The sequence below is a fragment of the Eptatretus burgeri genome, chromosome 20 (assembly GCF_056783735.1).
Source record: "Eptatretus burgeri isolate ZD-2024b chromosome 20, Ebu_testis_v1, whole genome shotgun sequence".
NCBI classification, from domain to species: domain Eukaryota; kingdom Metazoa; phylum Chordata; class Myxini; order Myxiniformes; family Myxinidae; genus Eptatretus; species Eptatretus burgeri.
The window spans coordinates 1,553,326-1,572,527 of record NC_140980.1 but is presented as its reverse complement, the minus strand read 5'-3'; the positions used below and the strand labels follow the sequence as shown (position 1 = coordinate 1,572,527).

The window sequence follows — 19,202 nt, the reverse complement described above, 5'->3', positions numbered from 1 at the left end:
TTGCTTTAACAAGTTGGACCATTCAGAGCATGATGGGCCGCACCGTCGAGTTCCGATCAAAGTTTGAATTTAAGTTCAATTCACCAAGTGCTTCGTGACAGGAAACACAACATGTCAGAAAAGGGAATACAATGTGAAGACACAGATTTACATCCATGTCGCCGACTTTACTTTTTATAATATCACAAGTACATTAATCATCTTGAAACATCTTTAATGCATCGTTGTTTTCATAATTTGTTGATTGAAATTCCCCCATAACAAGGCTGAAAGCTGCTCAAGGTTTTGGGTTATATACAGTACCTACTGCATTCAGTAATCACACCTACTCTAATCAGGTGATCACCAAAAAATTGGCCATATTGGCCAAGTGTGTGTGTGTGTGTGTCTGTGTGTGTTGTTCAAAAGCATAACATTCTCGCGTCTGACTCCCCGACCTCACCACCCCTCTCTGTCTCTCTTTCTTTGTCCCATCCACACTCCTCCCCCTCCTCATACAGTGCAGCACCCTCCTTCCATATCCCTCTCCATTGTTCCCTCCTGTCTCTCTCTCACTCTCTGGATGGATGTGTATGGTGGTTGTATCCGGACAGTGGTTATCTCTGGACGTGTCTGGACAGTGGTTACGTCCGAGCGGTGTTTGTATCCAGACTTGCCCGGGTTGTATTTATCTCCGGACCTGGCCAGGTGGTGTGTTTATGTCTAGACAGGTGTTTGTCTCCAGGCATGGCCGGGTGGTGATTATCTCCAGACAGCTTGGATCCGGACGCGTCCGGGCATTGCTTTTCTCTGGATGCGTCTGGGCAGTGTTTGTCTCCGGACTTCTCTGGGCGATGTTTGTCTCTGGGCGGTGTTTGTCTCCGGACGGTGTTTACCTCTGGACATGTCCGAGTGGTGTTTGTCTCCAGGCAGTATTTCTCGTATTATCAGTAGAAAATCATTTTGATGAGACAGTATGAATGGTAATTAATGCTCCACCACACGTGTGCCTTCCATTCCCCCACCCCTCCTCTCTCTCCTTTCCTCCTTGCTCCCCCTCCACCCTCCCTCTGTCCCCCTATTTTTGTCCCAACTCATAGTATTCCAATCAATGAAGCGACAGGTAGTATTTGATAGTCTAAAATACATACATCTGGCAAGTGGATTATCAAACAATAGTCCCAGAATGCTTTGCCCCATGCCCCCTTCGAATCTCCTCTCTCATCATCACCCAGTTCTTACATAAACGAGTAAACTCTCGTACATTCCATGAGCCATCGTGTTTGTGTTTAAAACATTTCAAGATCATGTTGTTCTTATTTTGTCATGAACTTTTTAGATTTTGTAAAATAATTGTAAAAACATTGTTTAGTTAATTTTAAATTAAAAATAAACATTCCTCCAACCCCTGCCCTTGTCTATTTCCGCAGGTTTTCCAGAATGATGCTGTTGAGGATGGAGGGATGTCTGTGGTTCGCGACGTCGCGTTCATCGTTATTTCCTTCCTTTTATTTTATGTTGTAATCACCTTTGATCCGTCACGTTGGTTCAACGAGAAGGGGAGCCCCAAAAGAAAGCTCTGCATTCACTGGTAAAGAACACAAGTGACTAATTCATCAATATCTATCATGCCTTCATCCACGAGGGAACAAGATCACTCAGATATTTGTAGAGAGTTTATTGTGTACGATGTTATGTTGGATTAAAAGGACGAGAATTTTTTTTTGTTAAATATGGATAGTGTTGTTTAATTGCTGGAGGGGATGATAAGGTGTCCAAAATCCATTGGTAACATTTTTTTCATCCAATGTTATGGGGCCATTTTGAATTTCAAGATGGCCACCATGTTACACCAAATTTCCCAACAACTTGGGCTTTGAATGTCATATGAAGTCTATTTTGGTGGCAATACCCACATTTGTCATGCAAAAAGTTGAAATTTTCTCGAAGTTCTGGATGGTGGCCATCTTGGATTTCAAAATGGCTGCCATGAACAAACCCACTTTTGCTGCATTAATCAAGTTAAATTTGGTGTAAATACCTCATTGGTCATTTGCAGGTCGGGTAGAACTTTGGAAAGCCTTCACTTTGGGAAGCTGTTTGTAATTATAGTCGTGTATTCACTCACCTGTGCGTCAAAAAAAAACCTGCGAAAGTTTCAGCAAAGTCTGTCTTGCAATTCATGAAAAATCTGCACTTCTGCAGTTCAGCAATGTCGATATACTGCCCCTCATCAACTTGGTCTTGCAGAACACTGAAGAACTCTCAGTCTGTGGCAATGAATGCAACACTCACTGAAGGCTGGATGATTGGATTTTATGTTCACACAAAGTGGCAATGATGTTTTAAGGAAGACTCTTAAAGGTTACTTATTTAACATTTCTTGTCAATATAAACTAAAACTCCACCTACTAAGTGTTGATTTCCAAGGAATAGTTTGCTGGTCAATGTCAAAGTTGTGGGAAAAAATACTTCTGAAACGGCGGTTATTTTAAAAATCCAAGATGGCCACAAAATGACGTCATGAAAAAATGTTACCGATGGAATTCCAGCAAAGTAAGGCTTGATTTACAAAAAAAGTCACAATTTCCTTCTTCAGCAAAAAAAAATTGCAAAAGTTCATAACATCCTCCACCATTTCATGAGATTCTTTAAATAATCAAGTGTGATTCATCGTTCCACACCGTTCCTACGGACATTGTTTAAGTTACATCTGCATGCTCCATATTCCGTATCCTCCAGAACTGTAACACTCGTGGAACATGTTTGTTTATGTTTTACAAAACCATGTGTTCAATACTTTACATGTGATGTAAAACTTCATTTAAGCTTGAACTGAGAATGTTTGTTTGTTTTTGTTGCAGTTTACGATGTCGATGCAAAGTGAAACGGAAAAATGGATCGAAACTTAATCCACCGTTGGTAACGGAGGTTCGGGAAACCGAACACCTCGAGATTCAGAAAGCAGAGGGAAAGGAGGTTCTGGAAATTACTGGCAAAATGGAGTTCACAGCAAAACAGAACTTTGGTGATGATGAACAAGAGAAGGAAGAATATGAAAAAGAGAAAGAAAAGGTTTTACGAGCAGAGGAAGAAAAGCTTCAGGAATATGAGGCCCGGTTGGTCGAAAATGAAAGAAATCTTGTACAAAGAGAGAAGTTTGTGCAGGAAATGGAACATGAGTTGATGGAAAAGGACGTGCAATGGAAACTGGAAAAAGAGTTATGGCAAAAGGAGGAAAAGGACCGGAAGAAAGGAGAGGAGGAACAGCAGAGGCAGAAAAATGAAAAAGAACAGAGAAAGATAAATGAACAGGAGAGGAAAAATGAGGAAGAACAGAGGAAAAATGAAGAAAAGCTCAGGATGAGAAAGAAAGAAGAATCCGCACGAACAAAAGACCAATTCCAAGTCCGAATGTGGGACAAACGCAAAAATAAAGAACTTAACCAGAAAATGCTGGTTGTAGAAAATAGAATGTTCGAGATTCAGAACTGGAAGAAACGTGTGCAGCAGCAGGAGCAACACCTGCAGAGGAGTAAAGAAGAGGAGCTGGAGCGACAAGGTGCGTTTGAAGCATTAATGAATGGGAAAGATGAGGAGATATATAAACGGCAGATTCGTCTGCACGAAAAAGGAGAGGAGCTCAACGATGGAGAGTGCAGGCTGCGTAAATTGGAGGAGGAGATTCGTGTTCGAGAGAGAGAACACCAGGAAGAACGAAAACAATGTGAAATTAAATGGAAACTGAAAGAGTTCATGTTAACGGTTAGAGAGGAAGAGATGAGGGACAGAACAAATAATGTGGAGGGAAGGGAGAAGGAGGTCTTGGAAAGAGAGACCGAAGTAAAAAAGACAGGAAAGCTTGCTGAGAAAAACGAGGAAGAGATTCGTGTTCGAGAGAGAGAACACAAGGAAGAACGAAAACAATGTGAAGTTAAATGGAAACTGAAAGAGTTCATGTTAACGGTTCGAGAGGAAGAGATGAGGGACAGAAAAAATAATGTGGAGGGAAGGGAGAAGGAGGTCTTGGAAAGAGAGACCGAAGTAAAAAATACGGGAAAGCATGCTGAGAAAAACAAAGAAGAAGTGCTTGGAACGAATGACGAGCTGCAGCAGCAACAGCAGAAAGAGGGCAATGTTGATTTGTTGCCGCCGACTGAACCGAACCCTCACAGTGATGACGAGCTGCAGCAGCAACAACTGTACAGTGTTGTCCTCAAAAACAACCGAAGCCTCAACGTGAAGTCAGGTTACGTCAGCAGAAACAGCACGATGTTCATCGGCCGCCCCCCAAACGGGAGCCACAACATCCTTCTCAATCTGAGTTTCTCAAGGACGAAGGAGCGGAAATTGAAAGGCGCAAAAACAACCTCATGTTCCGTGGAGTGAAGGAGGGAAAAGGTGAACATGATACGGAGGCGGTGGCAAAACTAATAAAAGCCATGAACCTGGACATCGAGCCTGAGCGGACTTTCCGCATTGGACGCTATGTTGAGAACAGCTTCAGACCCATAAAAGTTGTTTTCAGATGCGAGTCTGACAGGAACCAGGTTCTTACGAATAATAAGAAGATCCGGAATTTGAATGATCCCTCTCTGTGGACAAGAAATATATTTATCACTCCAGACTACACTCAGCTCCAAAGAGAAAAACAAGAGATGCTGCTGAGTGATCTTGACAAAAAGAGAGAAAGTGACCCAAACGGACAATACACCATCAGAGGAGACAAAGTCGTCCTCCTGAAGAAGCCCAAGGACAACCCTCATCTCCGTAGATGAGGACCATCCCGCCTCATCTCCAAAGATCACCACCGTCCCTCCTCATGTCCCATCTCACATGATACAGTGTCCTCATGCTGCACACTATAAAAGAAAGACAGTATATTCTATTGAAAACAATATCCATCAACACGCGGTCTCTTCCAAACAAGTGAATTTACTTGAGATCACATCGGAGCCATAACCTAAAGCATTTTTGGAAAGTCCAGTCAAGGATAGGGAATTTCAGTCCGAATGGACGTTTTACATTTCATCAGAACACGAACCTAAACTTTTGGAGTGAAGGCACCAAAGCTTCAGAAAACCATGGTGGGGTCTCATTGTTGACGAAAAGCAATTAATCACCAACTTACGTTTCTCAATGGCTGCCTCCTGAACGGAAACCTCACCATGACGACTGGCAGCAACAGCAGAAGCCATATGCGATGCAAGACCTTCAACAGGTAAGCACTTTTCAACACCTTTTGACAGGTCGGGTGAACACACTGAGTGCAAACACAGCAAACCCCAAGATCAAAACATGAAGTTGAAATAAATTTTGGCACTTTGTCTTTCACAGACATTGCTGTTAACACTTCCTTCGATGAAGAAGAATATCATTAATTGTGGAGATAATTGTAATTATAATTTTTGTGGGAAGGTATCTTATTGACGTGGTTATCCCCGTGCAGAATGTAGAACAAGAACTTCACCTCCCTTCGATTGGATGAGATCACCTGATTCACCTTTACAACGATTACCTGTTCCATCCATGCATTTCCTTCTGTGGCCCTTTCTGAACAAGTTATCAAACTGATGAAGATATCAATGTGTTTAATCTTTCATATTTCTGTTGTTTTTCCCCAAAGGCCCCTCAGAAGATGCTCCCTCCAGCTCACCTGAAACCATCGTACCAGTTGGAACGTAAGTTGCCAAGATTCTTGTCTTACATTATAAACTATTCCAAACTTGGTCTAAACGACCTGTTCTTCACCTGCATCATGTCCCGTTTTGTCTGTGCCTCAGAAGTGTTGAAGACAAACAAATATTTTGCTGAACTCGAATCCAGACAATCAGCAAACAAACCTTCCATTTGGTGGAAGTCTCGCATGAGTGTTAATGTACACGTGTCAGCCATTGCGTAGACATGGACGATCATGAAAATTAATTGTTTGAATCATCCAGTGGGAGCTTGTGATGAAGACAATAAAGATGTGAAATTGAATGCAAAAGAAAGAAGAAAAATTTAACTGAGATGCAGAAACTAATTGATCGGATATAATATTTCCAGGATTGTGATGGAAGACTTGATAATGATGGAGATGATGAGGACAATGGTATTGAGGGATTTTGACATCCTTTTGTTGATGTGGGTGCAGAGGAAGACGTTTCAGGAACGGCCACTGGAGAAGAAGATGTGATGCTGAGCAGGAGACTGTCGTCACATCATCACTCTGTCGTACAAGCACTCCAGGAATGTAAGATGAAACATCAGACTCTTACAGACGGCTGATCCGAGATTTAAAAAAGATAAACATCAGTCTCCAGAAGTTCAGGTAATTAAACCTTCCATAGACCTTATTTAATCACTTGCACCCTTTTCATGTCCATGTGTCCATGCAACCCTACCTCCACGGGGGGGTTGCTCGGTTTCAAACCAAAATTTGAAAGGTAAGGACACATGCAGATCTGTTTATAAGATAGAAGACATTTATTTATTTTATTTTACTTTAAGGTTTTAAAAAATGTATTTCTTTTATTTTCTAGAAAATAAGAAGTTTATTCCTTAAGATAAGGGTAACATCTGGTAGGTTTATGATAAAAGTGTTGATGTACGTTGCGTAGATGGTCAAGTTGTGTAAATTAGCGGAGGCCTTACGTATTGAAAGGATCACCGAGTCTAGCAGGGCGGGAAGCGCAGGATTATCGCCAAGTCATTACTTGGGAGGTTAGGCGAGGAAAGGGCCGCGGAGGGCTGGTAGAAAGCAGAAGTGGCCAAAGGGTTTAAGTTTTAGGAACCTTTCTTTTCTTTAATCTTCATATTAATTTTATTCCAATTAATCTTCATAAACAGGTGGTTGTGTGACACGTGAAAAAAAAACTGGCTCGTTAATATAGAAAGCATGTTAATACGGCAAACGGCTCGGAAATCGGGTGTGATTTCACAACAACTCGCTCAGGAATACAGAGCACGAAGCATTCGCTCAGGATGACGGAGCATGAACTATGTCCTTAAGGCCATCAGACACACCACGACAGAGAGACAAAGAGGGAAGGACAAGACAGAAACACTGTGCTGCGTCCGGTTGGGCACTGCATGCTCTGATGCTCTCATGATGATGCTCTGATGGGCAGTTGGGCACTGCAAACACGTCCAGATGCTCTGGCAGCGAACCGGCCCGTCCCATTCCTGGCATCTTGTCTGGAGGAGAGGAGAGGACGTGGCTCTGGTGCGGGCAGGGTGTGTCTTTGGCTTGCGGGAGCGAGCTGTTCGGGTGATACACCGTTCTTTGCCTTAGTCGTAATACCCAGAATGCTTCATACAACTAAGACATAAATTCACAGAGAAATTGGCAGGTATGTTTTGAATCACTCGACAAGTCTTCAGTGGTATGTCATTCCTTTACGATTATCGAGAACAAAAAGTAGAGTTTCTCCTTGAATCTCCCTGTGAGTACTGAACGGTTATTTCATGTAGATTGTCATGTTTTTCAAAATGGGTTCCAACGCGATGCGAAGTTTCGTTTATAAAAGGGAAAGACATGTACGCAAGTTGATAAATGTTGAGGTGTTGGTAACCTGCATCAGTAATCAAATGTTTCCTCCTTTCATGCCAACCATGAAAATCAAGATGATGGCGAGTGAGATAACACGAGGGTGGAAAAGTGAAGACATTGCCTTTCGTGGTGAACACGAACTCTAAAGTCTCTTGACATTGATATTCAAAGATGATTGGATTCACAATATGGTGACGATCACGTGTCAAGGATATCCATATGAAAGAGCACCACGGGAGAAACGTTGATGACGAACACGACTCTTTCGATGATGACTTCCTGTGTGAGCTACACACCTTCTATGATGAAAGCATCCACTACTTCTGGGACAAGGTGTGCCCACAGGTGCCGGATGCCTTCGAAAGCCCATTATACAATGTCGGTTGTGAATAAAAAAACAGGGTTCAGGTCAAACTTGGAAGTTCCATCAATTTGTTGATGTCGCAATTCTATTTTGTTTGTAGTTGACGTTCCTCAAAAAGGCGATGAACCCGCGATGCAGGTTCACCGCTCGGACAGCAGGGTTTGCACAGGTTCTCTCCAGTTTGTGACGATGTGAACAAGGCGGTGCTCCGAAAAGGTGAGGAGAGTTTGGACTAACAATTGAGGAAAGAAAGCTGCACAGGCAACGAAGGTAAAGCAAGTCGCAAGGCTGTCACCACCTTTCCGTGACGTCACACTATACCCTGCACACATTTCAACCGCAACATTATCATCATCATCATCATCTTCTTCCGCCGGAATTGTTGCTGCTGCAGCTGTGGTATCCATGGACTCTTCATCCAAATCTCCTTCGTCAGCAATTTCTTTCCTCGTCTCTCCTTCCAACAATCCATCTGCTTTTCTGTTTTGCCGCAATATGACGGTGAAATATGACAGTTGAGTTCATTTGACGATCATTCCAGAGTGATAGATTGAGACTGCGTGGTTGCCTGGTGTTGGCTGAATGGTTATGGTGGCTGGTTTGAGATCTTCGGGTCTTGAGTTTGAGCCCCTGTCGTGCCATTGAAATAACACCAGGTGGGTTGACTTTGCTTGTCATCATCCGAGGTCGGCAAAATTTGTTCCAATTTTACTGTTAACTCAGAAGGACAACACATCAGTGGCAGAACCATGCTTCCAGAAAATGATGCACATGAAACAACAACACTAACACCAACAACTGCAAGGTTTTTCAGGATTAAAGGACATGTGACCTGAATTAATAACATCAGAACCGAGTCATTTCCAGATGAAGAGCGAGAGAGAGAGAGAGAGAGAGAGAGAGAGAGAGAGAGAGAGAGAGAGAGAGAGAGAGAGAGAGAGAGAGAGAGAGAGAGAGAGAGAGAGAGAGAGAGTCAGAGGGAGAGAGAGAGATGCAGCTTCTGTCCACCTGGAAGAGGGAAAGGGTAATGTACGACACAATGTGGAGTGTTCTGCAAAAAGAGAGGTTTTAAAAATGATCGGAGAGGTCATTTACATAGACGAGGAACAATAATGAGCCCAAACCACTCCCTTGGGGAAACCTCGCCTCCACTGGGAGAGGATTCCATTGACAGAAACACCTTGACTGCGTTTATTTGAGGAAGTCCGAAATCCTTCTGTGCCACAGGCAGAGTGCTTGCTTGGCAAGCAAAGCAGGATGCAAGACCGTGTCGAATGCGTGAGATATGTCCACGGAAACAGTCCTGACCTCTTCTTTAAGATTGAGGACCTCCATTCTCCAACCATTGTGAGAGGAGCAGAAGCACGTCCAAAGTTGAGTAACCGCAACGGAATCAAAACTAATGTGATCAGAGATCATGTTGTTTGAAAACAGGAAAGACTTGACATCAGAGACAATGATGGACTTCATGATTTTGTTTGACGTTAGAGGAAAGCTCACTAGTCTATGGTTGTTGCTCGAGTGTGTTCTTGCATCCTTCTTGTTTTCTGACTTGCATGCAGAGGAACTGAGGCTACAGGAGGACAGACTGAATGTGACAGATAGAGGGGAAGCAGGAACGGTAGAGCAAGATTTGAGAACAAGGGTACTGATGCCATCTGGGAAGAAGGCCGTACAGAACTTTCTCTCCCTTGAAGAGTGATAAGAACACAGTCCATTTCAACTTATCATGGTAAAACGACCCGAAACTTACCGAATCCTCTCTTGGAAAGCAGCTCTGCGAAGTTCGACCTCTTGAGGGAAACCTGCGGCTTGAGTGATACCTACAGAAGGCTACACGAAGACAAACACACATGTATTAATGGAGCTGAGGTCCAATAGGCACCCAAGCACGGAACAGAGGAGGTAAGGAGGAAGGAAACCTGGCTGTCACAATATTCACTTTTAATAATCCAGATGTTGTGATGGTGATGAAGATGAGGGTGATAAGGACAATGATGATATTGAAGAGGGTGATGTTACATTTGTGGGGTTGTGTGTTGGGGGGGGGGTAGAGCAAATAAAGATGCATAGCATAATATGGTCTGTGTATGAGTAGTTAGCCCATCGTGATGTGATCAAGTTGGGGGATGTTAGCTTAAGGATTGTCTTGTTTGAATGTGCACCATATGGGGGATCCAAAAAAAGAGCCGTCAGGACCATACTCTGCACAGAGCATTGGTGCTGCTAAAGAAGTATCCAAGGGGCTATTGGGCACAATCCTGGGTGGGTCATCACTCCAACACAGGATATTCAAATGGCTCAATCATCCAAATAAGCTGGTACTCATTTTGCTGAATCAACCCCACCTGCTATTAATCCAACAGCCAAGCAGGCTTTGAACTCAGGACACAAGGATCCCAAGCCCACCACTCCAACCATTAAGCCAACATCAGGGATACATGGGATGATGGTGCGTTGTCATAATAAGGGATGAAGGTGAAGAAAATTGTATGTATAACCTCTTGTACGTCCCACCAGATGAGGAACCGGAAGTGAGGCCTAAGTGAAGAGAGAGAAGTGCGGAGCTTGGATCGCCTCCCGGGAGGGGCGCAGCTTTTCGTCGCCTTCCAATGGACGGAGTCATGGGAGCCTCCGAAGGGATGGCGTTTCCGTTGCCCCGGGAGGGCAGAGTTTTTGGGGACCTGTCGTGAAAGGCGGAGAGCGTTTTTGGAGTGTTGCTGAGGAGGATAGAGGAGGTTTTGGGTGCGAACAGAGAAGGACAGTTGGAATTGTCTCTGGGAGAAAAGGAGATCGTGTGGTCGAGGAAACGGTTGCCTCTGTCTGTGGTGCCTTCCTGCCTGCACTCTCGTGTTTCTCCCTCTACCCTCGGGCCTAGTCCGTTGTGTGCTTGCCGTTTCATCGTGCCTGCTGCCTGTTCGTCGTCCCTGGGTCCTGCCCGTGTGTTTTGTCACCTCGTCATCGCCTCCTCGTCCACCAGCAGAACTAAGGCCTTATCCGGGTTTTATTCTATCCCAATCCTGTCTTTGTTTGAATCTGCTGTATGGCGCCAAAGACTTTATTTCTCATTGTACATAATTATTTATTATCCATTTGGCGCCCTCCTCCCCCTTTCTTCCCGACCTCAAGCCACCGCCGTGTTCACCGTCACTCTCACCATCCTCTGGTTATTTTGTTGTTTTATCGGGGAATAAACCCGTTGGTTTTAATAATAATTAAGAGCCTGGTGTCTTTCTTGTGATGCCCGTGCGTGCAAAGCTCTCATTGTTCGATCGCAGTCCAGGGGAGTAAAAGCCAGCTTTGGTCCACCCGTCCAGCGTCGATCTTAACCAGCATGGACACGACAATAATAATAATAATAATAATAATAATAATAATAATAATAATAATAATAATAATGGTGGTGATGATGATGATTTTCATGGTGAAGTGAAGAACTCACCAAGGTTGCTGTTCGTCTCAACCTTGGGTGTCACAGATTCATCAGGAACACCTGGGGGTAGTCATTGGGTCAGGAAGAACAAGAAGAATGTCTTTGTTTGTTTTGTGCAGATTGGGAAGCAATAAAGAAGTGAACAGAACGGCACTCGGAAGAGCGCATACATACCTCCTCCAGGCTGGAGTTTACGTTTAGTATCCCACTGGTTGGCAGGATCTGGATTCGGACCTGAAACGAAATCGAATCAGTTTGTTCGAACCCCACTCATCCACATAGCTTTGTCATAACTCGTCCATAGCTCTTTGCGATATCGTGCTCCGTATCGTATTTGGCCCCCATCCGGAATGAGAATGTATTCATAGAATACTTACCCCGCGCAGTTTTGTGAAGGACTCGGTGCGAGCCAACTCTTCGGGCTGCAAATTTGGAATTAAAAATAATTAAATTCAAATCAAAGGCAACACCAAATGAAATGGGTATTGCATTGTCGTCATCAGAAGGAACCCGAACAAGCAAAAAACAAAGATGAAGTCATCAGGGGCAACCTGGATAGGGCTCGGGGTTCAACTACGACTCCTCTACCCTCAAACCCATCCAAGCACAGCCCAGTGATCCTCACTCAAAAATATAAAAATGAAAAGAACGCAGATTCAGAAAATTAAATAATTCTGGATGCCAGACCATGTGTCAGATCAGGTTGAAATTTATAACATATATTCCCCATCATGACAACATCAAAATTTTGAACTTCCACGTAAATTGATGCAGCGGTTCATGAGAAATCATTTTTTAAAATATTTTCTTTCAATCCAATATGGCTGCCAAACCATGTGACCGATAAATTATTCATGAACATCCTGGTATCCCCAAGGTTTGGGGAACACGTGTGTGAAGTTTCCCCTCGATCTGTCCAGCCGTTCTGGAGATGATTTTGAAGGTTTTCAGGTAAATCCAATGTGGCTGCCAAACCACGTGAGCTATGACGTCATAGTTTTTTTTCTTCTGTTGACCAAATTATCCCCAGGTGACCCTCAAAAGTTTTCATGCTGGTTGGATGTAGTGTTATGACGTCATGACGAAGGCACCAATGACATCATTAAAAAAATCACATGTTCCTCACATGGAGTCCTTGACACGTGCAAAGTTAGAATTTTTTCCTTGGAACAATTTCGGGGATACAGAGGTCCAACGTTTCTCCTTTTTTCCAACATGGCTGCCACACCACTTGACCTGTGACGTCATGATTAGGATTAAAACATTCTACATGAGTAGTCGCACTTTTGGTGAAAATTTCATGTCAATCCGACAAGCGTTTCCAGAAAAAGGTGATTAACAAAATGCAGACACGGACAATAACCTCGCTTTTCGCTCCGTGAGTGTGAGCAAATGATAGTATCAGGATTCGGATCTTCACCAAAATCGAATCAAGTAGACCAAATCACACACCCAATCTGTCCATCAAATTTCGTCCGAATCAGCCCATGACGTTTTGATAGGTCGTGCTCAAAGACAAACGGACAGACGGACAAGGGTGAAAACATAATCTCCATCCACCTTCGTTGGCGATGACGTCACGTTGAGGTGAAAGATGATGATGGTGGTGATGATGGTGGTGACGATGATGACGACGATGATGATGATGACATCAAATGGTGACGTGAACCCACCAAGAGTGTTGATGCTCCTCGGCTCGTGTCCCACAGAATCATCAGGCATACCTGAGGGATGGCCAGGTAGAAGAATTCGATTAAGGATCCATATTGTTCGATCAGAATCATTAAAACGTTTCAGGGTGGACCATCGCTGGACCCTAAATGCAGAGTGAAATGGCGGAGTACGTACAGGGAGTGGTGTTTGAACCGGGTCGTTGATAACCCTCCGCACATCGGTCGCACTTGAGACCCTCAACTCCATCTTTACAATAGCATCGCACGGTCCGAAGGCTGCACGTATCGGATCTCGATCCGACCACACTGCACTCACAAACTACCGAGACACACGGAGGTAACACCCTATAGGACATTCAAACAAATGCACAATCGACCGGAATTCATTGTACGGGTTCACCCTGTTGGTGTGGCTCCTGGGAGGTGTGGCTCTGCCAGTGAGGCAGGAATTTGTAATCTGGCCAGGATGCCTGTACACTTTTCTTTTTCAAAAAGCGCACAGTGCGATATTTAACACCCATCAGTGAATGCTTTCTGAAAGGACACCCGGCTTAATGTCCCGTACGGACTGATGAACTCCCTCCTCCACCCCCTCCCATCCTCACACACGGACAATAAAAAACAAGGACAAATGTGTCAAAGAGGCGCGTCCTAAAGGTTTTGTCGGCTAAAAAAATAAATAAATAAAAAATAACAACAATAACAACTTCCGATATTTCGTCATGTGCCTTGATTCAGCCAATAGCGAGACCCGTCATAGTCTATTTACGTATTTACGAAATATAGTGTATTTTCGAAATAAATAGTGTATTTACGAAATTGAAATACATTCAATGGAATAATCTTTAAATAGAAACGTGAACTTTTCGAAACTTAAAAGCAAATGTCCGAATATATTTAAAGGTTCATGATAGACGCTCTCAAAAGGCACCGTCAATGCGAGGATGTGTACATGTGTTTAATATTTAAGGAGATCCGGATCCTGTATATAAAAGAGCCGAGTTATAAAGGTTTTGTCTTCACAAGAAGAAGAAGAACGCCGAGCTCCCTGAGAGCCATGGCTCGCAAGGCGAGACGTGGCTAAAAATATATTTGATCGAGGAAACAACATGTCTGAACTCGGACCTATATCAATCCCTTCATTCTACGCAATCCTACACTCGCTCCAGTTACCATGGAGATCCCCCACCACTCAAGTACTCACGCTTGTAGGCCTTGTGATGACTCATCTCGTAATCGAAATCTCGCTGGAATCCCATGGAACAGGCATGACAGTGTCTTCCGTTGTGTTGTGTCGCAAACCGATGCACCGACGACCACTGCCAGTGATTCCGTCCCGATCTTGGTCGAGCTTGCACGTGTTCACATCCAGAGTTCTGAGACCGAAGGTCAAATGGTGCCGCGAAAAATGCTCGAAGGCCTCCGGTTCGAGACCACCACCCCGGATTGTTTCCTTGCATTGATCACCGTGTCATGTTTGTGGAGGTAAGGTGGTTGTTTTAAACGTTGATTTGTGTTCAATAGTTACAGGATGTGATGTTTTGGCCACTAAAACATATTTAGTGGTGGTGTCTTTGATATGACGTTTACAACACGGTGGTGGTCCTTCATGTTGGGTACAAAGATGGCCGTAGTGTGTGGAATCTGTGTTCACTTCCGGGGTTACATTTGTTTTACAGGAATGGGGTAAGGGGTTTGTACAGGGTGGGGGGGGGCTCGAAGTACTTTAACCCTCGCAGTGAAGCATCGGGTTTTGTGGTCTTAAATATGTATATATATATATATATATATATATATATATATATATATATATATATATATAAATATATTAAGTATAAATATAAATATAAACCCAAAGTTTAGAGCACACTCGAATAACATTCGTTTCAGATCAATCGAGAAAACAACACTTGGAGTGTCATCACAGTGGTGCTCTCAAGAGGTTCAGTGGTGGACCACATGGTTACAACACAGTGGTGGTCTCCATGGGTACAATGATGGCCTATATATGGGCATGGTCGTGGTCTCTATGGGAACAATGATGGCCTATATATGGGCATAGTGGTGCTCTCTATGGGAACAATGATGGCCAATATAAGCATAGTGGTGGTCTCTATGGGTACAATGATGGCCGATATATGGGCATAGTGGTGGTCTGTATGGGAACAATGATGGCCTATATGGGCATGGTCGTGGTCTCTATGGGAACAATGATGGCCTATATATGGGCATAATGGTGGTCTCTATGGGAACAATGATGGCCTATATGGGCATAGTGGTTCCGGAGATATCCGCTCCACCAAGTGGACCTTCCAGTTCCGGAGATATCCGCTTCACCGAGTGGACCTTCCGGTTCCGGAGATATCCGCTCCACCGAGTGGACCTTCCGGTTCCGGAGATATCCGCTCCACCCAGTGGACCTTCCGGTTCCGGAGATATCCGCTCCACCCAGTGGACCTTCCGGTTCCGGAGATATCCGCTCCACCGAGTGGACCTTCCGGTTCCGGAGATATCCGCTCCACCGAGTGGACCCTCCGGTTCCGGAGATATCCGCTCCACCGAGTGGACCTTCCGGTTCCCTCCTGCGTGTCTCCCTCCATCTGCTGTTCTTCCGAACACCAAGTCGCCATTTTCCCGCGGATTTCCCGCCAATCAGATGGAATGGTTTGGTTGTAAAGAAATAATTAATCGTCATTTGAAAATATACAAATAAATTAAACCTTTAAATATGTAAACACACATGTCCATGACAACGATATCAAACATGAACTTACTTTCCCAGCGATCCAGGGAATCGCTCACCTGATCAGCGGGAAAAACCGTTCACCGATTCAAAACGAGAGGAAAGGAGCACGTGATATGAGTCACGAGGGTCGCGTTTTTAACCGACGACTTTTGGCGGGAAAAAACAAATTACGAGAAAGATTATTTATTTCACTTGTGAACGATAAAAAAATTCGTGTTTTATTCCGAATATACATCGATATGTTGTCTTTAACTTCAAAAATAATGTTTTATTTCTTTAGAAACGTTCCCACCAAGCTCCGTCTACTCGGGGTGTGTTCACTCATCAAGAAGCTCGGTAATGGAATTCACCCGTGATATGAGCAATGACCGGAAGTGATTTCTACGAACGGACCGACTCATGGAACTTCGTGACGTATTTACGATAAAATTACTGATTTTACAAACTCCGTGGTGTTTCGAAATAAACAAATAAATAACTTTTCCGCTCATTTATTTTGTTCCCACCGACCTGGAAGACACGATGTCACGAAGCGCGTGATGACGCAATAACGATGACGTCATCATTGCGTGATGACGTAATGACGACGAATTTTTTTTTTTCGATCCCAAAATCTCGTTTCACTGCAATGAATTAATTAGAATTAGACGATGCCTCTCGACGTCACGATAAAACATTATTTCGATGATAAATATTTCGACGAAACAATTACACGTGTTGGTGGTACCCAGGGTCAGGTCGTAGGTATAGGATAAAAATAATCAACCCCCCCCCCTGATGTTAGTGTTGTCCCCTCTCTTTATTCTGTTCCTTTTGTTCTGTAACATCCTGATCCGTTCAGTGTTTTCGCTCTTTCATGAGCCACGACTTTGCAAACAATACAAATATTTTCCTGGTAATTTTCTGCCGAACATGGGTTGGGGTTGGGAAAAATCAAAGGGGGGTAAAAGAAGATGGTGGAGGTGGACCGGTCGAGAGAAATTTGGATCGAAGGTGGGAATCTGGGAAGAGAGCGGGTGAGAGTGAAAGGGGAGAGGGAATCCCACCACTCCTTGTGTACCTCGTGTGACTGAAATGCTTTTGTTTTATTCGTTCGTTGAAAGAAAGAAAAAAGTTGGGACAAAAGGTCTTTGAAAGAGTACGAGCCGGGTGTGAAATAATGCAACAAACATGAAGCCAGGGTTAACGAGGATCACACATCACGCATCAAGGATTCACATTTCAGCTGATACTCCTCCACCCTCAAACCCATCCAGGAACAACCAAGTGAGCCTCATACAAAAAATAAATAAATAAATCAAAGAACACAGATATAAAATAATTAAATAATTCTACCTGCCAGACCATGTCTCCGATTAAGTTGAAATTTACAACATGTGTTGCCCCATCACTGCGAGATCATAATTGTGAAGTCAACCAGAGTCAACCCCACCTGGTATTCATTCAACAGCAAAGGAGGGATTTGAACTCAGGATCCTGGGATCCCAAGCCCACAACCCCAACCATTAAGCCAACACCAGGCATCGAGGATAATGAAGAGGAAGAAAATGAAAGTGATGACGAGGAAACGGAGAAATACGAAGATGAAATGGAAGAGTATGAAAGGTATATTGAATAAGATGAACACGACTTGTTTGAAGAAGTTTATGAACGTTCTCTCGGTGGATGAGGTTTCGGGGAGACTATTCGTACAAACAAAGCAGGTACCGGTGGGCTCTATGAATCCATCAACCACAAAAATGTCCAGGTGTGATAAAACTGCACCAATTTAAGGTGCAACTGCAACATAACGATGTGATGACGTCATCAGTCATCAAACGTAAGACGAATCGAGGCCACGGTCCCACATTGACTGTTTACTGTCGTTAAACCTTGTTGGGCCTTCACGACCAATTGAACTGGACCACAACGAGTGAGTTATCAGAGGACCTGCAACAACGTGATGGAAACCTCGTGGTTGAGAAGCTTACCTCACTTCCCCATTTCGACGCACCATTGTTGTTGATGAAGTTGCCGATATCGTCCTTGTTTGTATACCATGGTGTCCTAGAGTTGGGCGAAGGTTGAAGTACGTGCTGGGCGATGGGGAGTGCGAAAAAGAGATGATGCGATCATGGTGTTGGCCGACATCAAGCATTGCTGGGCCTGTACCCGGGTCATTCCACACACTTCCCTCTGTTAGCATCATCTGTGGGACGAAGAACCGTTTGGTATGGAAAGGACGTTAAGGAAGTTACGTGACGCGTCAGGTCACGCTGAATCAAAGGATGGTGGGGAGTAATTAAATCATTTATCAAAAGTTACATTCCCCTTACATTCTGCGGCAGGACGAGCGAAACGTTTTGCTGCACGTCCGAGTGTAGTCCTCGTTGGTTGAAATTCCTCAATTGGAATTGTTTGTGAGACCAATCACGGGCAGCCATCGTCATCATCTATTCAGAGGTACCGAGTCACAAAAATGAGAAACGTGTGATAAATGGTGATTACGGTTTGGGAAATGTACCCCGGGGGAGAGCATCCAGGTACACCGAGGGTCCCCCCGAATGAGTTATTTCATTAGTTTGTGCGGACATCGATCCTTGCCCTGTGTCCTGGGGTTTGAGGGAGGAAATGCGTTGTGAGGTTAGTCTGTGTATCCGCAGGTGTGATCTTCCCCTTCTCTACCCACTTTCAACCTTCTCAATCCACCAACAATCCGCTTCATCAAACCTCAATTTAACAACCCCTCCTTCATCTCGTCGGTCTTTCCTTCAACCCCGCAGTCGGTTGGTGAACCGCGCATTGTTGGGAGAGCAGAAGCAGCATATCCAGGGTAGAGTGACCTGGTCTGAAACCAAATTGAAGATCGGAAATCAAGCCATTGGAGAAGAGGAAGGATTCAATGTCTGAAGCGATGATGGATTCCATAACCTTGCTGATGATTGGGAGAAGGCTGATTGGTCTGTAGTTGCAGGGATCTGTTTTTGCACCTTTTTATGCAGGGCAGTAATGTGCTGATTTACAAGCAGTTGGCAGATGACCTTGAGCAAATGAGAGGGTGAACAGAACAGAGAGAGGGTGAACAAGAGCAGAGGAGCAGGTTTTTAGGACACGTGGGCTGATGCCGTCTCGACCGGTTGCAGAATCTGAGTCGAGGTTTGACAGCAAGCTCTCCACCTTGTCAGGAGAAATGGACACAGAGTCCAGGGACAGCTGGGTGTGACTGGGTAAGGTGGGTAGAGAAACCGATGGGTTATGGACACAAGATTTTGATGCAAACACCGAGTTGAGACATTCAACCTTTTCACGTGCGGTATCAGCAGTGCGGCCATTTGTGGTAAGGGAGGGGATGGAGGGGGAACGTACACTGGAAACAGATTTGATTAGACGCCACCAGGATTTTGAGGAGGGAGAGAGGTTTGAGAGTTCAGACTTGAGATTAGAAAGATGTTGTTTTCTGGCTGTCCTGAGGGTAGACACACACTTGTTCCGAG

The 19,202-nt window shown here is 44.2% G+C and overlaps 2 protein-coding genes and 1 long non-coding RNA gene across 13 annotated transcripts; 2 read left to right on the top strand and 1 right to left on the bottom strand.

Moving 5' to 3' along the window:
• The first annotated feature begins 840 nt into the window (after nt 1-840).
• On the top strand, nt 841-4,368 carry LOC147008282 (uncharacterized). The gene is made up of 3 exons (XM_085865303.1): nt 841-1,570; nt 2,844-3,635; nt 3,750-4,368. Exons 1-3 carry the CDS (start codon nt 1,443-1,445, stop codon nt 4,366-4,368), a joined length of 1,539 nt encoding a protein of 512 aa, XP_085721429.1. The 5' UTR covers nt 841-1,442.
• Nucleotides 4,213-14,686, bottom strand: LOC147008280 (agrin-like). 11 transcript variants are annotated; one of them, XM_085865168.1, is made up of 8 exons: nt 14,188-14,683; nt 13,159-13,302; nt 12,984-13,034; nt 11,688-11,732; nt 11,485-11,544; nt 11,320-11,370; nt 5,111-5,242; nt 4,213-4,841 (listed from the first exon to the last, which is right to left on the bottom strand). In XM_085865168.1, exons 1-8 carry the CDS (start codon nt 14,441-14,443, stop codon nt 4,771-4,773), a joined length of 810 nt encoding a protein of 269 aa, XP_085721294.1. In that variant the 5' UTR covers nt 14,444-14,683; the 3' UTR covers nt 4,213-4,770. The 11 variants fall into 11 exon arrangements, with proteins under 11 accessions (XP_085721294.1, XP_085721291.1, XP_085721295.1 ...); XM_085865166.1 differs by lacking the exons at nt 4,213-4,841; nt 5,111-5,242 and adding exons at nt 6,740-7,223; nt 9,631-9,710 and having other exon boundaries at nt 14,188-14,676; XM_085865165.1 differs by having other exon boundaries at nt 4,213-5,242.
• On the top strand, nt 5,253-10,533 carry LOC147008281 (uncharacterized). Its single transcript, XR_015053493.1, has 3 exons — nt 5,253-5,660; nt 6,116-6,292; nt 10,398-10,533. It is a non-coding gene; the product is annotated as an uncharacterized LOC147008281 (long non-coding RNA).
• Nucleotides 14,687-19,202: the final 4,516 nt, after the last annotated feature.